Source organism: Erigeron canadensis, chromosome 7 (assembly GCF_010389155.1).
Source record: "Erigeron canadensis isolate Cc75 chromosome 7, C_canadensis_v1, whole genome shotgun sequence".
Taxonomy (NCBI): Eukaryota; Viridiplantae; Streptophyta; class Magnoliopsida; order Asterales; family Asteraceae; genus Erigeron; species Erigeron canadensis.
In genome coordinates, this window is record NC_057767.1 from 4439798 (window position 1) to 4460085 (window position 20288).

Consider the following 20288-nt stretch of genomic DNA (forward strand, 5'->3'; position numbering starts at 1 on the left):
CGCTACTCGGTTAATTAGCTCAAAATGATACCCGAACTCACCTTACCCGATGCCTGGAAATGGTGTTACCGATCGGGTTAGGGGAACCCGAGCCCTACCCGACCCCCGCTCCTTCCCCCCTAAATGACTATAGCAACATAGATATAGATAAATGCAAAGAATATCTAGTCACAGACTCAAATTATCTGAGATTCTCTACAATATACAAGAATCTAACCGCAAAATTGTCCATATACCCAAGTTTACTATCTTTCTTATCAGAACACGTTATCTAACGGGTCTTCTTTGCTTTCGCCAACTTCTTCTTTTTCTTCTTCACAGCTTTCGGCACTTTAGTCTTCCGCGCTTCTCTTTTCTCTTCTTTTACTTTCTTCTTATTCTCTTTTCTAGCTGCTTTTTTCTCCGAAGGTGTCAGTTTATCATTATCAAAAGAAGATCCGTCATCATCTTCAGAATCATCAGAGTTATCTTCATCTGATTCGGTTTGTGATTCATGATCTTGTGAATTAGAATGTTGAGTTGGATCCTTAGGGGGTTCTTGTTGAAGACTTGCTTCCTGATGTTGTTGTTCAATTGAGATGGCATGTTTAAGCCCTGTAATGGTTTGATAGTACATGTCTCCTGTGTCTTGCCCACTCGTTAGACGTATTACATCCGCCTCAGCATTTTTTACATTATCTAATGTCTTTGGAATGTATGACTAAGCAAATCAAAACAAAAAACTTTAATCAAATAAAAATAAACACAGTCCCGAGATATTTTATATATATAAACCTACAAAATTTATATATCAACATCTGTGCTTAAAATGGATGCATAATCCATGAGTCTATGGGTAAGGTAATGGGACAATCTGTGACATCTCAAATATTGGGCCAGTCAAATAGGGTTAATTTCACCCACAAGCATTTTTTGTAGTTTCTCGTGAGTTATGCTATATGCTAGTGGTGGGAGATAAGAGATCGTAAGGACGGGTCAAGCAGAAACACTCGTCAAAACTCTACCATAACATCTTATACATAATTAATATGTTTAACAGTAATCTGACTTTTTAAAGGCAAACAATATAAATTTTAAAGATAATCTGAGATACTCATCAAGCCCTTTTTCTTTTAAAAACACTTGTCTATGAAAGACTCTTTCAAGATTATTTAGATAGTTTACGACATAAATACATAAAGATCAGGAAGGATGAGAATATAAAGGGTTCTGTCATACAAACCTGAACAAAAACAGCATCTGCAATTTCATCCTCTGCAGATATCTTGTCTCCTCTGGCCAAAACTTTTTGTTGAGCCTGAATATTTGATGTAGATTAATGGCGTAATATAAATCCTTGCGAAATTGAAAAGCAGCACTTGATAAATGATAAAACCTTTACATACCTCCTCCAAGTAGCTGTCGACAGAATCCTCGTCTATTGATGGGTCAACAATAAAATCGAACAACTCACGAATAGTCATAACAGCTACTCCATGTTTCTTGAAGAAATCCTAAATCCCGCAACGTGAACAAAAATAGAATAGCTAAATTACTAGAGATGGCAGGATAAGCAATTCATGGTGGTTTGATAATTGATAATGGGTCAAACGGGTAAATTTTACATGGGCCACCTCGGTCCCAGTTCCCAAACCGCTTTGTTGTTAGCAAACATAAAATATGCTTTGCAATAGTGATTTAAAAAGTTGTAGAAATTAAAAATTACAATATAGGCGACTTTTGAACTGTTAAAATTAAAACATACTCCATATCGACCCATTCATAAGTAAACAGTTCAAAATTGCCACCCGCACAGTGGTATATAAAAACAGTATTTTTTTTCAAACTTACAGATACATGAACACAATCCTCTCTCAAGAAATCCAATGCATGCGGATGATCAAGATCGACAGATTGAGATACATCAATAATGTACATGTGACCCTGCCAGCATAAAATCACAATAATCATGAGATGGTTTTGTTGTTAAGCATCTCAATAATTAAAAGATACCAAGACTTGCCTCGTGGAAAAGTATGTTATACTCGCTAAGGTCTCCATGTACTAGCTTGCACTTTTGATACAGCACCCGCATCGTTGTTACCATCTACATGGAGATATGTAAAGATAACTGTAAGCATGTAAAACAACCCAACTTTTGATCAGATGATTCTTTGAGTAGAAATAATTGATTTAAACACAAAGAAGGTTACTTGCTAGATGATGTCCTATAACTTAATTTACAATTCACTTCTATAACAATTTGGCTTATATTCCATCTAACTTAGAGAATAGTTGTTCCCAACGACGTAATTGGCATGTGATGACTTTTTGTTATCATTTCACCTTATTTTTGTACCATACGGTTCTCCTTCGTCACTTTCAAACATCAAAAAACACACTTAAAATAGTCTTAGTTTTAAAGTGTGTTTTCTTGATTTTGATATTTACTATTAAGGTTATTTTAGCAGGTGTTATAGTGGTTAATTGTCCATTTAGGAGTTTATTGACTGGCATTCTGGATAACCAAAGAGACCAAAAATAAAGAGGAATCTTAAAAAATAATCGAGCACGAGATGAGGAATAAGAATAACAGTTGCTCAATAATTTAGACACACGGACCACAATGTTATATATGCGAAATGTGAGAGAAAATTACGAATAATAAATTAAGCTAAAAAAAGCAGGACCCCTTATTTATCACTAAACCATAATGAAAAATATGTTAAGATATTTCTGTTAGTGAAATAGATATATTTATTAAAAAAAAACGTTCCATTCATACAAAAAAGCTGGGGTCTTGCTAATATTTCTTCAGAAAAATCTTTATTATCTATTTTCTTATCTATTATCTATGTAGATAAGAAAAAATATAAATTACTTTGTCTCTGTACCGACTGAACCAATGACTATTCATGATTCCATAATTGAATCAATTCCGTACTGGTTCCAAACTAAAGGAATGTTATGGTAAAACTTCGTTTAAAACGATGCGGTAGAAAGCAACGTGCGGGTTGAAGGACACGATACTCTACCTTATTATGGGTGATTACAAGAATGATTATATGTCAACAATAATCCAACTTTTTGTATACATTAAAATAGGAGGTTTTGAAAGTTAGACACGCACTTGGAGCAATCTTAAGGTGTGGGTTTTATATTTTAAAACCTCCCAACTTAACTTATCAAAATTCAGATTATCATTAACATAAAAAATAATTAATGATAACCCAAATCGACCCATCGGTAAGGTAAATGGGTCAAATATGTCACCTCTAGTATCAGGAATAGAATTTCGATCTACCTCAAAATAACCTTCCCGTAGCTTGTCTAGAGACAATGCAGCATCTTTAAGTCGAGGTGCAGCCCAACCTGTTGTGCCTGAAAAAATAAGATACCAAGAAACTTCATTAAATTAACGATCTAAAGCTGATGTCTTGATAGATGCTTCAAACAAGCAATGTGCTAAATTATAAGGATTCATAAGGATAACCCAAATCGCACAGCAGTAGGTAAGAGTCAGTAAGAGTGACTAGCAACAGGTACCTATGAACTCCATAACCAGAACATGAAGCCTTAAAAGAAGGGGAGTGGGGCAACGAATTCCAGCTGCTTTAAGTCTGCAGTTGAGCAGTCATTAGATCCCATAGCATCCAAATATAACTATTGCACTAAAAGTTTGAACCCAGATACATGGAACCCAAAAAAAATAGACCTAAATTTATCAAACACGCTGAAATTGGACTGATTCACAATAGAGATTGGCAAAAGTTTATCTACAGAGAGGGCATTTGGATAATGGTTTACCCTGAAAGGTCAACAGGGCTATATCAAAAAACCTTAGCCAAATGAAAACAAGTAAGATAGATCAAACGGTTCAGAAGTCGACTAAATTATACTACCATTGTTTTGTTTTTTGTAATCATAATCAATATATTTATACTAAGTATTTAAAAAAAATTGATAAAATGATCATACAATATGTTCCCTCCAATCAGCAATATAAACAGCTGTATTACCGCATAAGATTCCTCATTTCCTTCTCAGCCCAAGTCTTCACCATTTTCCTGGGGTTGTGCTTGCAATATCCGTATCGGAACCGATAATCACCTTGGACATAGCGATCTCTATCCCTGAAGTTGCCAAAAACAAAATGAAAAAAAGCATAAATGTTTGCACATATAATGATTTATTGCAAAGCCGTACAGAAAATCAAGTTCATACATGCAAGATTTAGAAAGACTAACATTCTCGATAGACAAGAACATTAACAAAAACACACGATTGAAGTCAGTAGCATATGCCTAATTCAAATCTAGTATGATATGTGAAATTTAAATTAATGGGTGTACGAGGTGTGGCACAAGGAGCTGATAAAGTGATGAGATGCAAGGAATGTTTGAGACAGTCATACGGTCATACCATACGCATAAGTAGAACTAGAAAGACTGCTTCCAGAAGGGGAAAAAATATAACAAGAGGTGCATGTAATTCAAGAAACATGGATCTCTTCGTCTAAGACTCAACTTTTCGCACCTTAAAACCCATATCCCTAATACCTTGCATATACTTAAGAACTTCCTATCACGACTCAACGACCCTAACTTAGCCAATAAGTAATTAACAATATGATATGAATCTGCTGGGATAATATGCAACAAAATTATAAGGGTGCTTAGTGTCTTTTTAATAATAGTTTCTTATTCTTGGTATTCTTCTTCATAATCAGTGTGCTTTATATGACAATAAAAGAAAGCTAATTATACTAATTAAAAAAGACGCTATCTAAAAAAACTTGCCACCATGAAGTGTTAGGGTCGTATCAAAACATACTTGAACACAAGAACAGATGTCTTGTAGACCTTTATTGCAAGTTCCTGGCCATCAGATTTTGTAGCATGATATACATTTGCCTGACACCACAAAGATCAATCATTGTGTTTAAAAGATCAAGAAGAATGATCTTCCAAATTTAGATAAACTCGCCTTAAAATTGCTAAAGAATATAGTAGCACAAAGAGATACCTCCTTCCCAGTTGAAATGCAGCCATTGATATCATGGAAAACACCTCGATTCAACATTTTAAACAAAACCATGCGAGTTCTGGGGTCAATTGCCTGAAAGAGACAAAACAAATTCGAACATAAAAGAGCTAAAAAAAAGTTCAATGGCGTTATATTTCACCTAAATGTACAAAACTAAACACCATGTGTTAGTAATATTATGTTACAATCCCACATCGGCCAAGTATGGGATTGGTTGGTGGTTTATAAGCCTAGGTGTCCCCTCCTCCTTTGAGCGAGCTTTTGGGAATGAGTTCTACACCTAACTTATGGCTTGATTCAAGCCTATTATGGGATGGTTCTTATCAATTGGTATCAGAGCCGAATGAAGACCGGGTTGACTAAAAGCATCATGACATGTTTAAGAAAGAGAACTAGCAGATACAATTCTTATAGCTTAGAGTTGAAAAAAATGTTTCTTGAATGAACGCGCTTGCATGTATCAGGAGCATAGCAAAGTATTACAATTATCATAAAACGATATCACGATATTAGCTTATAATTAAAATTCAACTTGTTGCAATGATGTGCTTACATCAGGTTAAGAGAAGATTTAGACTGCTATACATAAGATATAGCAGTAGAAACACGATACTTAATACTCACGATATTCTCTATTCTTTTTCTTCAGAGCAATAAAATCAGACCAGTCATGTAAAGAACAAAAATAATATTGCTCTAGCACAGTAGAAACACGATACTTAATACTCAGACTAATTAATAAAACCTTCAAAATAATATTTTTTGCAAGTTCCTGTTCAGGGATTGGGTGCTAATTAGTACTCGATTAATTAACAATACTTTGGTGGTCTCATGAGCCATGAGTATTGATATATAGAGTTTCTACTGTAGTTAAGGCCTCTCTCAACAAAGACTGCAGTGGTGAGTGGTCTACATGGTAAAGGTGGAAACCATCAAGCTTAAAACTTGTGATACCAATGTTGCCTTACGATTCCAGATAGCTTTGCATGCCCAGGACTCATGTTTAAAACTTCAAACTAATGAACTACCCAATTAACTCAACTGTTAAAGTGTGTAGAAGATTCCGTCTAAATATGTTAAAAGGTATTTACTTCATGATTTCTAGATACTATCACATACAAGACTCTTGGCTGTTTGTACTTCCAGAAGTATATATTGGTGATCTCATTTGGTTCACCACACTCAATCTACAGTTAGACTAAATTAGTGTCCTTGGTAGCTCTGATATATAAGCTGCCTCGAGTGATTAATTAAATTAACAATCTTCACATTACTCATTCGAATCATGCTATCGAAAAACATACCATGCATGACTTGTTTTATGAAAAGGAAAAATTGATGACTAAACATTGTCAGATCGCACACCTGTTCAACAGTTGCTCGATCAGCCTTTTCAGTAGTTTTAGTCTTACCAATGGCCATGCCTCGCACGCTCTCACGAATGGCAGTAGTAACAGAATTTGACATGCCACTATTCCACCTTCCTTCCCACTCCTGTATGAAACCAACACAATCATCAATCAATATATATATATATATATATAATTTCTTATACTTGCACCCAAAGAATGTGTTTGCAATTTTATGTTAACTTTTTACAAAGTAACTTTTCACTTGCATAAAAAGGAAACAATATTTACAGATTACTCTCTCCATCGCAAAAATAATTATCCGCCTTACTATTACACTTTGTCCCTAAATAGATGCCCGCTTTAAAATTATGTAACAAGTTCCATACTCTACTTCTCTCGGTACAACAGAAAGAAACGCATGAAGCTGGCATCACTGACATTCAGCTAACTGAAAAACTGCATTAATCGTAAACTACCTATGAACAATTATAATTTAACTTAATATTCCTATTTTAACAAGATTATACTTATCAGTATACCCTTCACGTGTTCCAAGTCAAAAAATACCATCAAAGTTCAAAAAAGGGGCTTCCTGCATTGTACAAAAAAATATCCCAAATTTGAAAATGTGCATCACCAATATCTTTCTTGAAAGTTCAACTTTTTCAAATATTTAAGAGCTAAAGTTTTAAACTTTTGTGAAATTAATAAGTCAAAGTTCATTTTTTTTCACAACTTTATAAAACCAACTATAACTAAATATCAAGCAAACTTTGTTATCATTATAGTCCTATGAGGTTTCCTATTCGGGTTACTCGGAAATCGCTAATTAGTAATTTTGACTCAAATGTACGCGGCCTAATCAGGGTATCCAAGATATTTGCATAAGGAGGTTCGATACGAAAAAATAGATACAAATATATATATATATATATATATGAAAAAATGGTAAAAGGGGTACCTCTAAAGGGGAAGCTCTAATATGATTAGTAAACTTTTGGTTTCGGTTCGAAAGCGGTTGAAGGGGCGAAGCATTAGGACGGGAATGAACTCCTCCATGAGCATTTGGACGTCTGGCATTAAGAATCAAAGACCCGTCAAGTGAAACGGTGTCGTTTTGGGTGTCTAAGTAATCTAATGCTTCTCCGATTTCTGAATCTGATGACCATGAAAGTTCCTCTTCTTCATCTTCATCAAATTCTTCTTCAAATTCTTTAATTTCAAGATGTTGGTCGTTGACTATTTCGTGTTCGAAATTAGATGGGTGGTTTTGAGTTTCGATTTTGAGGTTGGTTTCTTGTTCCATGATGAGGATGTTTGTGTGTGTTTTTTATGGTTTAGGGTTTTAGAAATTGTTGCGTTTCTTTTGAAATGTTTGTTATCTGTATACAGGCCTAAATAATTGTTGGGCTAATGTTTTGTATGAAAGTTTTTCATGAAAAAATAAAAATAAAAAACTTTTATATTAAATAGAAAAAAATTGTTATGAAATAGCATTTTATAAAAGTAATTTTTTTGTCACTTTTAAGTTTCAAATTCTTTCTTAAAGTTTGTTAATTTTGTTTAATATACTTATTATATCACTAGCACGGTACCCGCGCGATGCGGCGGTAGTCGTGGTCGCGACGGTGTGATGGTTGGGTGACGGTTGGTGATGGAGCAACGTTGAGTTGTGTATATAATTGATGTAAAGGGTTAATGGACGTATTTTAAAACATAAAGGTTTGATAGTGTAATTTAATTATAAATGTTAAGGATGTAGTGTATGTGAAAGTATTTTAAGGGGTACCAAGTGAAAATATTACATATTTTCAACATTACCAAAAATAAAAATGACTATTTTTTTTATAATATAGTATAGATAAGCACTTTTATTTTTTAAATTTATTTCATTTTTATTTTGATTATTTATGATGTCATTTTAAAAAGAAAAAAAAAGTGTTTTTATCTTTCTTTTGAAAACTCTAATAATTTATACAATAAATTTCCATCATCTAAATAATTTTGTCATAACAGATTTTTAATATATCTACATATTTATGTGAATTAATAAACTGATTATATTCATTTGAAACATAAGGTATATTATTCCATGGTAATGAGTATTGATGGACTGTCCCATAATCCTTAAACGCCAACGTAACTTCATATTACAAAACTTTCATTAATATATCCGGGTTAAATCCGTGTTAATTAGCTAGTAAACAAAATATATGAATTCGTGAAATATACCATTGTGTTTTTTTTTTTTGAAAATGATAGAAGTTGAAATATTACTCAAATTTAGAGTCGCCAATGATAACCCGAAGACATAGAATTTGGTGATTTTGTGTGTTTTTGAAACATTTTTGGGTTGTTATGGTTACTTTCATATTTAGAATCTGATGACCATGAAAGTTCCTCCTCTTCTTCTTCTTCTTCATCAAATTCTTCTTCAAATTCTTTAATTTCAAGATGTTGGTCGTTGACTATTTCGTGTTTGAAATTAGATGGGTGGTTTTGAGTTTCGATTTTGAGGTTGGTTTCTTGTTCCATGATGAGGATGTTTGTGTGTGTTTTTTATGGTTTAGGGTTTTAGAAATTGTTGCGTTTCTTTTGAAATGTTTGTTATCTGTATACAGGCCTAAATAATTGTTGGGCTAATGTTTTGTATGAAAGTTTTTCATGAATAAATAAAAATAAAAAACTTTTATATTAAATAGAAAAAAACTAGATTTTAGACCCGTGTTCAACACTGGACACAGGGTTTACGATATTATCAATATTAGATCTTCATGCTTTTAAGTTATAAAATCTCATAATTTTGAAGATATACGGTTCTAAGTGTCATATTTTGCAAGTTGTAGTATAATAATCATAGGTTCGTCATTATCATTATTAGCCGAGACATATTGATGAAATTGTTTGTCGTAGTCATTCCACATTGCACATGTTATAATATTATAGAATATTTTGAAACCAGTTGTACACTTGTACTCATAATGATATTATCATGAAAGATAATTAAGAATTAAAATATAAACATATTTGCGATCTTACACTTGATATTTAAGTATATGTATTTGATCATGATGCGGGCTCATAACACGCATAAGCTTATTTTCAATTACATGTCTTATGATAATTAGATAACAATTATGATTGTTTTTATATTATTTGATAACAATTAGGACTCTTGATTTGAGTGACAAGTGTAACTTTAAACATTAACACGCAAAACTAATATATAAAAAAGGAGGAAATTATCCATTTTTTATTGAGAGATATTATGAATACTGAAAGGAGTTCATTATTGATTTAGATTAAGTATTCAAGTAACCCTCTGTTGTAAATCGTGTTTTATTCAGTGATCGTCCCATGTTCTGTGATTCTTATTGTGTTTAGGATAATGATGTTGTTTATCGTCATCTGTTATTATGTTTGGGATATGTATCCAGAATTCAAATTGTGTTTATATTAAATATTAAGCTAAATATTAATATTTATAATTTATAAAAATCTAATCTAATATTTTTTTATAAATCATTAGGTTTTGAAATAATTTTTTAAAGACAATACTTCATATGTTGAATTTTTTTTAATTAATTAAATGATTGTAAATTTTAAAAAATTCTCTCAAGTTGATGGCTAAAAATAAATATAAATTAAGTATTCAGGGTTAAAAAGTGTAAATTATTAATGAAAAACCAAAAAGTGTAAATTAATGAGACTTTTTCTATAAACTAATATAATAATATATTTGGATAATGATTATTATGATTTTTAATTTATAGTTAATCTAAATGATGACATAAGCGAGAATCAATTTAATGAAATTGAACGATGTGATTGGTTAATAAGTTATTAGTTCAACTGTCTTATAGTATATATTAAGATTAAGATTGTTATGAAATCAGTATTTTATAAAAGTATTTTTTTTTTGTCACTTTCAAGTTTCAAATTCTTTCTTAAAGTTTGTTAATTTTCTTTCTTGAGTTACTCATATCAAAGTTTGAAATTAATTGTGAAATATACCATTGTGGATTTTTATTTTTTTTTTTAAAATGATAAAAGTTGAAATATTAGTCAAATTTAGAGTCGCCAATGATGACCCGAAGACATAGAATTTGGTGATTTTGTGTGTTTTTGAAACATTTTTGGGTTGCTATGGTTACTTTCGTATTTAGGAACGAGTCACAATGGCCACATAAGTACTCTCCACAGATTCATAATGGATCATAATGGGCATCAATTGATTTGTTTTGCCATCATTATAAATCTCCAGGTGACTGAACTACACCATGCCTGTCGTGAACCATGCCTGTCGTGAACTACTTCCGTCATTGCCATGATGTTGTTGTCGTCACCGTCGTGACTTTGATGTCATTACCACCATGGCATCACTGTCGTCATCGATGTCCACCTTCCAATGACCCATATCTTATACGTTAGCTTTAACCAACGTAAACTACTAAACTTAGGTATAAGTTGCCAAGCTCAAATTTGTGTGTGAATTTATGAACCCGATATGTTTAGGATTGAATACAAAATATAAAACATATTTGACCTTCATTTTTACTTCAGATAATCAATTCATTTAGAATCATCTTACTTTTTGTATTAAACCATATTTGTCCTTGATCAACTACAAATCGAGTAGATCCAACTAAGGAGCACTATGAGGCGTATAGACCGTATTAATCAACACAATCAAGTAATTTTTGTTACTATAATTCCAAGATCACATGTACCTTTCATAATTCTTTTTTACTCTTATATATACTTTTCACATATTTCCTTTCAATCCGTATAGTCACTTCTAGTCCCCAATTCAACGTTATAACGATTTATCATTTTTTTTTAACTTCACTTAAAAAAATTTGTGTCTCAATTAATTCTTCATGTATCATATTTTCTTGGTATTACAAAAAGTAGTGGCGACTAGCAAAAAAAGCAACCAGTCAACCGATAGCCAAAAATCCCGGTCCTAATTATGAAATAGACACAAAATTATATTATTATGACTTTATTACTTGTATTTTTTTTAACATTTATTACTTGTATTTAAAAATTTGTGAAGCATGTAAAGTGATGAATGTTGATGAAGAGGGGGAGAACTTTTAAAAGATATTAATGTACGTGATTTAAAAGATGGGTTTTAGTAGTTTGATTTTTGTTGCCACCTACTACTAGTAGCTTGTTAGGAACATCATATGTATCAACTAACTCAAATACTAGACCGCGGTGGAGTTCTCATCCCCCTTTTATCGAAGTCGATCAAATTCATCAACGCTGCTGCCACGGTGGAGTAAGTAGATGGAAGTAGAGTACAACAACGATGTTCCCAACAAGCTACTAGTAGTAGGTAGCAACAAAAAACAAACTACTAAAACCCACCTTTTAAATCACGTACAATAATATCTTTTTTTAAAAATTCTCCCGCTCATCATCAACACTCATCACTTTACATTCTTCACAATTTTTTAAATACAAGTAATAAATGTTAAGAAAAAAAATACAAGTAATAAAGTCATAATAATATAATTTTTCACAATTAGGATCGGGATTTTTGGCTATCCATTGACTGGTTGCTCTTTTTGCTAGTCGACACTACTTTATGTAACACCAAGAACATGTGATACTTGAAGAATTAATTGAGATGCAAATTTTTTTAAATGAAGTTAAGAAAAATGATAAATCGTTATAACGTTGAATTGGGAACTATAAGTGACTATACGAATTGAAAGGGAATATGTGAAAAGTATATATAAGAGTAAAAAAAGAATTATGAAAGGTACATGTGATCTTGGAATTATAGTAACGAAAATTACCTGATTGTGTTGATTAATACAGTCTATACGCCGCATGGTGCTCCTTACTTGGATCTACTTGATTCGTAGTTGATTTTTTTTTTCTTCAAGTTTTTGTTTACTTGATTGATTAATTAACTTTAAGGACAAACATGGTTTAATACAAAATTTAAGATGATTCTAAATGAATTTCCCCTCTTTCTCTCTTGCGAAATATTGACCCACACAATCCACTCCCTTCAAACCCTTAGGGGGTGTTTGGTTCATGGAGTTTGTTGGAATCTTTAGGAATTAGAATGTTAAATTTCATTCTTAAACATGTTTGGTTGGTAAAATGATGGAATTGGAATTATTTGAATTCCTTGAAATGAAGAATTCAACATTTCTTTGGTTTAATGATCGAAAGTTTAGATTTTCAATGGAATCTATTTGACCATAAAACCCTCTAAGCAATATTTTATCTTTTTTCCTTTTCATTGTTCCTGCAATTTTCTTCCACACATCCACACCAATTAAACACCCCTAATTTCTTTGTCGTCGCTTACTACTATGCCGCTATCATCTCGGTACCTCCCTTTTCAACCCTTGATTAAACACCAACTTCGTTCACTGGAAAACACTATTTTCCGACATCCATCACTCACCAGACATAAGTATATTTTATGGACATAGATCTATGTGTATATTATTAATAAAATAATAATATAATTCTATAAGTATACTATATATATATGCGTATTTTATTATTATTATTATTATTTCGGCTGTTGTTTATACATTTGAATAATACAGTAGTCAAGGAGAGAAAGATGATGGTAAATATATTATTCGTATTACTATCGAGGTTTGCTGTGAAAGTGTATACGTCGATATAATGTGTATATTACAGAATAGTTGTTATTGTTATACTATTATTATATATTATTATTAAGGCTAGTTTTGTGATTTTTTCATTCTACATAATTTATATTAAAATTATTTTAATCGAATTCTATTGAAATATCTCAAACAACACAAAAATATATTTTAAAATATTTAGATTCAAATTATATCAAATTCCAATTTATTTGACGGATTTCAATCTTTTCAAAAATATTTTGTGAACCAAACGATCTTTTAATTACATTCTTGAAGAATTGGATTACAAGATGGGAATTGAGATTAAATCACACACACTAAGTAGAAGAATCAAGATGTAGTTGGAATAAGGTTGGTGTAGTGAAATGGTGAATCATCAAGTAAAAGAGGTGTTTCCTCCCTTAGCCACGTTTTTCACAAAAATAAAGGGTTTCAACTAAATTAATCTATTTTCTAAAAATAAAATACTAAAAAATTACTTTAATGTCAAAACTATAAAAATGGTTAAATTTATTTACCTTTTTATATCTGGGATGTTACAATATTAAATATATATATATATATTGTCATATTTATCCTATTATTATTATTTCATATTTGTTCGTATCACATTTTAGCATTCTTTAATAGTGTCATTATCGGTATTAACATATTGATTGTTAGACATATTCCGTTATTCCTACCAATACATTTAACTTAATAAATTATATAATTAAAAACAAGCGTTCAAAAACATAATGTTTGTTTGAGGATTGTCCGAGTAATATATCTTGCTTCTATAGAAACCAAAAATTCATGTTTAAGTAGTGTTTAACAATGAAAAGTTTTTACTAATTAACTTATAACTTGTAGTTCAGAAAAAAATGTTAAATAAAGAATTATTACGATTAGTTAATCTATACTATTTTATACTAGTTAATCAACCCGGGTTCAATTCGGGTAGATTAATAAAATTTTAAAAATAAAAGATATATATTAAAAAATATATGTAATGTTTGTTATTAACCTAATGAATTAACTAACACAATAATAATTTATAAAATAAGAGTAATTATTACATTAGGTAATTAAAAAAAAGCATTTTATTTATAATATTATATAGGTCTCTAATTCTTTATTAAACATTTAAAGGACTATTTTTAATAAAAATAATACAAAGTATATATGACATCATAATTAAAAAGAAAGTATTCTAAAATAAATTATGGGTTTGCCACATCAAAAATTTTCCAAAAATACTTATATACAACAATTTTGCTTTATTTATAATAGAGAAGATAGAGATATAAAAAGAAAACATATTATTTTTGAAAGTGTTGAAATATGTAATATTTTCACTAGCATCTCTAAAAATATTTTTACATTTACTGGCATCTTAACATTAATGATTAGATTACACTTATTAATTTTTATCTTTTAAAATATTTTCATTAATCATTTAAATCAATTATCTACACTACTCAATGCCGTCTCTATCACTAATAGTCGCCCCACCATTACACTGTTACGACCACAAATACAGTCGTATTGCGCGAGTACCGTGCTAGTACTTTTTAACATATTTAGTTGAATTTACTCATTAAGAAAACTTAATCATTAAAATAATAATCACATAATGAATAACACTATGACTAAAACTTCATTTGGCTACCAAATATTTTAATTTTATTGACTGTAGTTTTCATAAGGAGTGTAGAACTTGCCAAAATCACTAATTTACTAAACCCAAAAATATAAGCAAAAACAAAAAAAATGGACACACATCCAGAAACCCTAGAAGACAACGACCAAAACAACAACAACAACAACATGATGTTGGATGATGATCAAGAAACACAACAACATGAATTTGAAACATTTGCCAGATCATGGCTTTCAACTCTCCAACGACCACTTACCCAAAACGACGTCGATTCATGGCTTCAATCCAACACTTCATCTCTGCCTGCTCACATCAAATCAATGCCTTCTTCAGATGTTTATCTAATGCTAAATTCTTTCTTGAATGATGGCAATCTTTCCAATGAGGTATATCTATATCTATATATCTATATATATACATACATTATTGTTAGCAGTCTTTCTGTCTGCATCCCACCTCCCCCACTCATGACATGATTGTGTTTCATTATTGTTGTTGTGTGTATACATGTTATATTATATTCTTTTTTTTATCTTTATTTTTCTTTACTTTTTTTTTTTTACTGAAATTAGGGAGTTTATTACTGTTTCTTTATGAAGTTGAAATTGGATTGATTTCACTTTTTGAAGAAAAGGGATGTTTTTAATTTGTGTTTTTAAAATTGGGTTGTTTTTTTTTTTCTTTTAAAATAAACCCATAAATCATTGTTATAAAATACCTAGTGTGCTTATGTTAATATTTGAAGCCAAACTGCCGTAAGCCGAAATTTGTGATTCGTGTTATGTGATTCCGGTTGTCATGCACTAATGCTGCTCTGACGGCTTTTCTTTTTGACATTAGGAGTTATGTGGGCAGACTGATATATATGATCATATAAAAATGTGCATAATTTTACACTGATTTTTTGTAATGTAATTAGGGATTTTGACTTTTTATGGAGTCAAAATTGTAATAAATTCTAGTTTTAATGACAAATTTAGAAGAAAAGGTGTAATCTTTTCATATGGGTTACTTTTTTTCTTCTTGGGTTTGTGTATGTAAACTGGGTTTAACTTTTTCCGAAGTCATAATAATGAAATTTAGCAAACTGTTGGACTAGAATTCAGATTTTGAAGAAAAGGAGTACTCTTTTGTTTTCGGTTCTAAAATATGTTACTTTTGTATTATAAAAGTGCATTTGTATCTTGATTTTGGAAAAAAAGAGCCATTCTTTTAGGATTATGCTAGCCATAGCCTGAACGCAGAAACGTGTTTATTTATAAAAATAACCTCGTCGTAAAAATAGTTATGTACAACACTGTTCTGCGTGTTAGCGTGTTAAGTCTATGGTTAGAAAAATCCATCTTTTTATCGAAGTTTTTCAAATTGGTTTATTTTTTTTTTGGTCTGGGGATGCATTATCGAACTGACTATTATATTAATATATTATTAACAACTTTGAAAATAATAGACATCAGTTGGCATTCTAAATAATTGTTATGTACTATGAAAGCCATAACAGATCTCACGTTGAAGCAGTTAGGACAATGACTTTGATTTAGGATATGATATCAGCTTATGTATTGATGGCAGATTTTATGGCATTTGTTATATGGGAAATGATTATTCCTCCTAACAAAATAGCCTAAAAATCCTCTTAATTATTGGATGATGACATGTGGAAAAATCAGGTGGCAAGATTAGGAAAGAGAATTAGTGGATACTACATGTCACCTTCTTAGAGTTTTAGGAGGATTATTAGGCTATTTTGTTAGGAGGATTAGTCATTTCCCTTGTTATATATGTGTTGCAGTTAATGTGATGTTAAGTAGCATTTTTCTTGTATAATATTCTTATTATAGTGAAACGGTTTCCTTTTTCTTTGTTAGGAAAAGCCTCCATATTATTTTCAGTTCCAGCGCTCTGATCAATGGAAGCCAATCTATACATGGTTAGAGACTTTAAAAACTGATGAGGTAATTAAATCAAAAGAAATCATAGATTGGCTTACTGAGAATCCAGAGGTCAGGGATGATTTGTCTTCAAGACATTCCCGTTATCACCTAATGCACTACATCAAAAAATGTCACATGAAGATACTGAAGAGGAAAGAGAAAAAGAAGGTGAAGTTTTATTCTCATATCTCGTGACCCAACTTTACTTTCAGTTTCTAGTGCACATTTTAAAACATCTCTTTTATTTAGCAGGGATTACATACTACCCTTAAAATAAGTTCTCCGATAGCTCAGAAGACTGAGGAAAAGAGATCACTAGTCGTGATTCCACGTATGTAACTTACTAACTTGCTTTTCTATGGATTGGTTACATTAGATCATGATGTGTAGCTGTGTAACTTGTGTGCTATACAAAATCTGAGGTGGCAATACAGGTGGAATTATGGAACAGGTAGCTGGTCAAAATGAGTTTTTTCCTGACATATGTCGGATCGTGTGTAACATTTATGCTCAAATTAATGAATATCTACAAACTAAGTAGTGTGTCATGTATGATTACTAAAGTTATATATTATTTTTTTCGTAATCAAAATTTTATTTTAATCAAGTTATTGGGTTGCAAAACCACCTTTATGAGTTTATTGATGCTTGATGTTGAATCTAATGGCAATAGGTTTATAGATTGAAATTACTGATTTATCTTTTCTGCACTTTATTAGGTTAAAAGTCAAAATGTTTCTCATTCTGCTCGTATGCATTTGGCACTATGTATTGTTCATTTTGCAGGTACTAGAGTGGCCAAGCTCCCAAAGGATAGTCCAATATACTTAGTGAAACGAAATGAAGCTGTTCGAAAATTTGAGATGTGAGATTATTTTTTAATCTTTATAATTTGACATGCCTTACAAATATAGTTTTAAATGTGACAAGTTTCTTTTAGACTGTTCTTAAAATAGTGCATCATCTTCCTTTTGCATCTTTCTCTACGACTCTACGAGTATTTGTTACAAAATACATAGAGCTTTGATTTTGGTTTACAATATACTATTATATTATTATATTTCGAGAAACTTTGGATGTTTGCTGATACCTGGACACCTCCATCAATGTGTTTATCCAAAAGTTGCACATATTTTTACGATCATGATAGAGATTGCAAAAATGAGCGGGGCGGGTAGACTGACTTAGTCATTTTTCTTGGTGAGTGTCAAAATAAGTCATATTTCTAGGTATGGGTGGAAATGGTTTGGATGGCCTGACCTGTAACACCATTCAAAGTACCAAGTGTGTTAAATTTTGAAAAACAAGTTCTATTGTATCAGTAGAAAAATCTAGTTTTTCAGGTACGAATGTTTTATGAACATTCTGCAACTTTTGAGTTTTGACTCTTTTGACCCGTTTGATAGGTATCTGTTTTAGTAGTTTTTAAATGATGCCAGTTTGACCTGATCATGTATATTATTTACCTGGTATCTCTTATAGACATCTAGGATGTTTTCTTTTTTTAGTAAATTGTTTGTTGGAGAATAAGGTGTGGTATAATAAAGCCATGTAGTCGTATCCAATGTTACCATATTCTATTCATTCTTAAGTACATGTTTCTAAATTCCCAATTTTGATGATGAGAGTATTGACTATGATATGGTGGTTTACTGTTTGAATCATTTGTGTTTTACAGCTTGGTTGAAATGGAGAAACAGCTTGCTACACTCTTCCAAAATCAAGAAGCTACAAATGCTATAGCAGGGCCATGAGTGACATATGTCTATCAGCACAATGTACAAGGGACCGTCCACAGCCTATGAGTGGTACAAATGTAATTATGCTTGTTTAGTTACTAAGCCAGACTTGACCCTCTTGTGCCCTCCCTGTAGGAAATTTAGAATTTAGAAGAGCAGCTTACCGTAGTAGCACAAAGATGTAAACATATGTCAATGCTAGCAGTCATTCGCATGGTGTGTTTGTATTGCCATCTAAACAGCGTCATTTTGAAGGTGAAAGCCACGATGCTATCATGATATATGGATATAAGACTTCATTATTTAATCTCTTACAGAACATAAAAGCGGTTTTTTTGGTCGTTTGTTATTCCTAACCTATAAAAATGTGCAAAAGGTGATCATGCACCGCTTGAATGTATTGCCTATACTGAATTTAGAGACTCACATATCTGATGATGTGATGCAAAAGGTGATCATGCACCGCTCAAAAGGCCAACCTTTACCTAGATATAAAGTGTTAATTGAATATAACATTACTTACAAATATGTGTTTCCTATAACCATCATTTAGTTATGCTAACAAGAAGATGATATCAAAGTACCCTTTTGGCATAATCAGATACGTAGAACTGGTAGAAGTAATGCAAACTGTTGATTGTAATGATGAAGGTGTTCCACACTTTTAAACGTGGAGCATTGTCTCTATATATATATAGGCATATAGTCAATTTCTTCAACAGTTGCCATGAATTCCCCGACTTAAGGGTGATGCTCTACAACCATGATCAGAAGCTTACTATGCCAAACAGTATTCAAATATGCGCTTTTGAAAACGAAACATTCCAATTCATGGTGCATATATTAGTTAGATGGGGTTCAAGTGATAACTGTTGCTTTCATGTTTTATCCTTATCATTCAATCTTCTTGAATGTGATCATGGTGACTAATTTATCAAAAGTGGTCAACATGAAACTTCTAAATCTCTATTTTCCGCATCCGTAGAAAGTTGGATCGTTGTTTATAGACCAAAGTTAATATGAAACAAGATTTAACGTCTTGGTATGAAATAAATGATGGATTTGTTGCTGATCGAAGTAATTCCTTTGAGAGCTTGGGCTGTTGATTAGTTAAGAGACTCATTACTTGCAATCAGGGGCTTGGGGTTGCCCGTGAACATGTTTTTGCAATGATTTAAAAACCGGTATTTTAGGCATACCGGCGTGAAAAAATTTTCCGGTATTACTGGAAATACCGGCCTGTACGACTATTTTTAATTTATCATTTTTTTTGTGTAAAAATCCTATAAAACTTATTACAATTTAACAATAATAGTCAAAATATAATTATAATTGACTCAAAAATAATACCAAATATGTATTTTATAATAAAATATAAGTTTTAAAATTCACAAATAACAAAAAATAACAATAAAGTATCAAAAAAATAATTTAAAAAAAAATCAAAATTTATTTTTTAAAAATACCGGAAATACCGGTATGGTAATACCGGAAAATTCCGGGAATACCGGAAATACCGACCGGTATTGAATAGTGAAAATACCAAAAAAATGTCGGACTTAAAATACCGGCGTTGTCTCCGGTACCGGTAACGGTATTACCGGTATTTAAAACATTGTGTTTTTGCTAATGAGTATAGGAGTTGAGTTTTTGCATGCCAAAACTTGGGTCGTTAACGGCCCAAGCTCACGAGTATGATGATCGAGTCCAGTTTTTATTAAGCAACTTGAGCTCACGAGTCGAGCTATTATCGAGCTTTCAATATAATATATATATAATATATAGTATTTAAATAATCAAGTCCACATACTTGGATAATCAAGTTTACATTCGAGCCGAGCTCGAGCCATATTTATAGAAATAACAAGCTAAATTTGAGCCTTTTCAGAGCCGAACTTGAGCCATATTGTAACTATAATCTCATCAAACTTGAGCCTACATACTAAAAT

At 31.5% G+C, this 20288-nt stretch overlaps 2 protein-coding genes across 2 annotated transcripts; one reads left to right on the forward strand and one right to left on the reverse strand.

Annotated features, from left to right (window-relative positions):
• Positions 1-124: 124 nt before the first annotated feature.
• LOC122607925 (serine/threonine-protein kinase RIO1-like) lies at positions 125-8984 on the reverse strand. The gene is made up of 13 exons (XM_043780999.1): positions 8767-8984; positions 7339-7543; positions 6391-6519; positions 5005-5097; positions 4813-4892; positions 3999-4112; positions 3526-3599; positions 3284-3360; positions 2003-2086; positions 1831-1923; positions 1386-1493; positions 1223-1297; positions 125-700 (listed from the first exon to the last, which is right to left on the reverse strand). Exons 1-13 carry the CDS (start codon positions 8910-8912, stop codon positions 272-274), a joined length of 1707 nt encoding a protein of 568 aa, XP_043636934.1. The 5' UTR covers positions 8913-8984; the 3' UTR covers positions 125-271.
• A 5737-nt stretch (positions 8985-14721) lies between these two features.
• Positions 14722-18679, forward strand: LOC122607928. The gene is made up of 5 exons (XM_043781001.1): positions 14722-15052; positions 16535-16768; positions 16853-16931; positions 17387-17465; positions 18279-18679. The coding sequence occupies exons 1-5, from the start codon at positions 14777-14779 to the stop codon at positions 18352-18354; spliced, it is 744 nt and encodes a 247-aa protein (XP_043636936.1). The 5' UTR covers positions 14722-14776; the 3' UTR covers positions 18355-18679.
• Positions 18680-20288: the final 1609 nt, after the last annotated feature.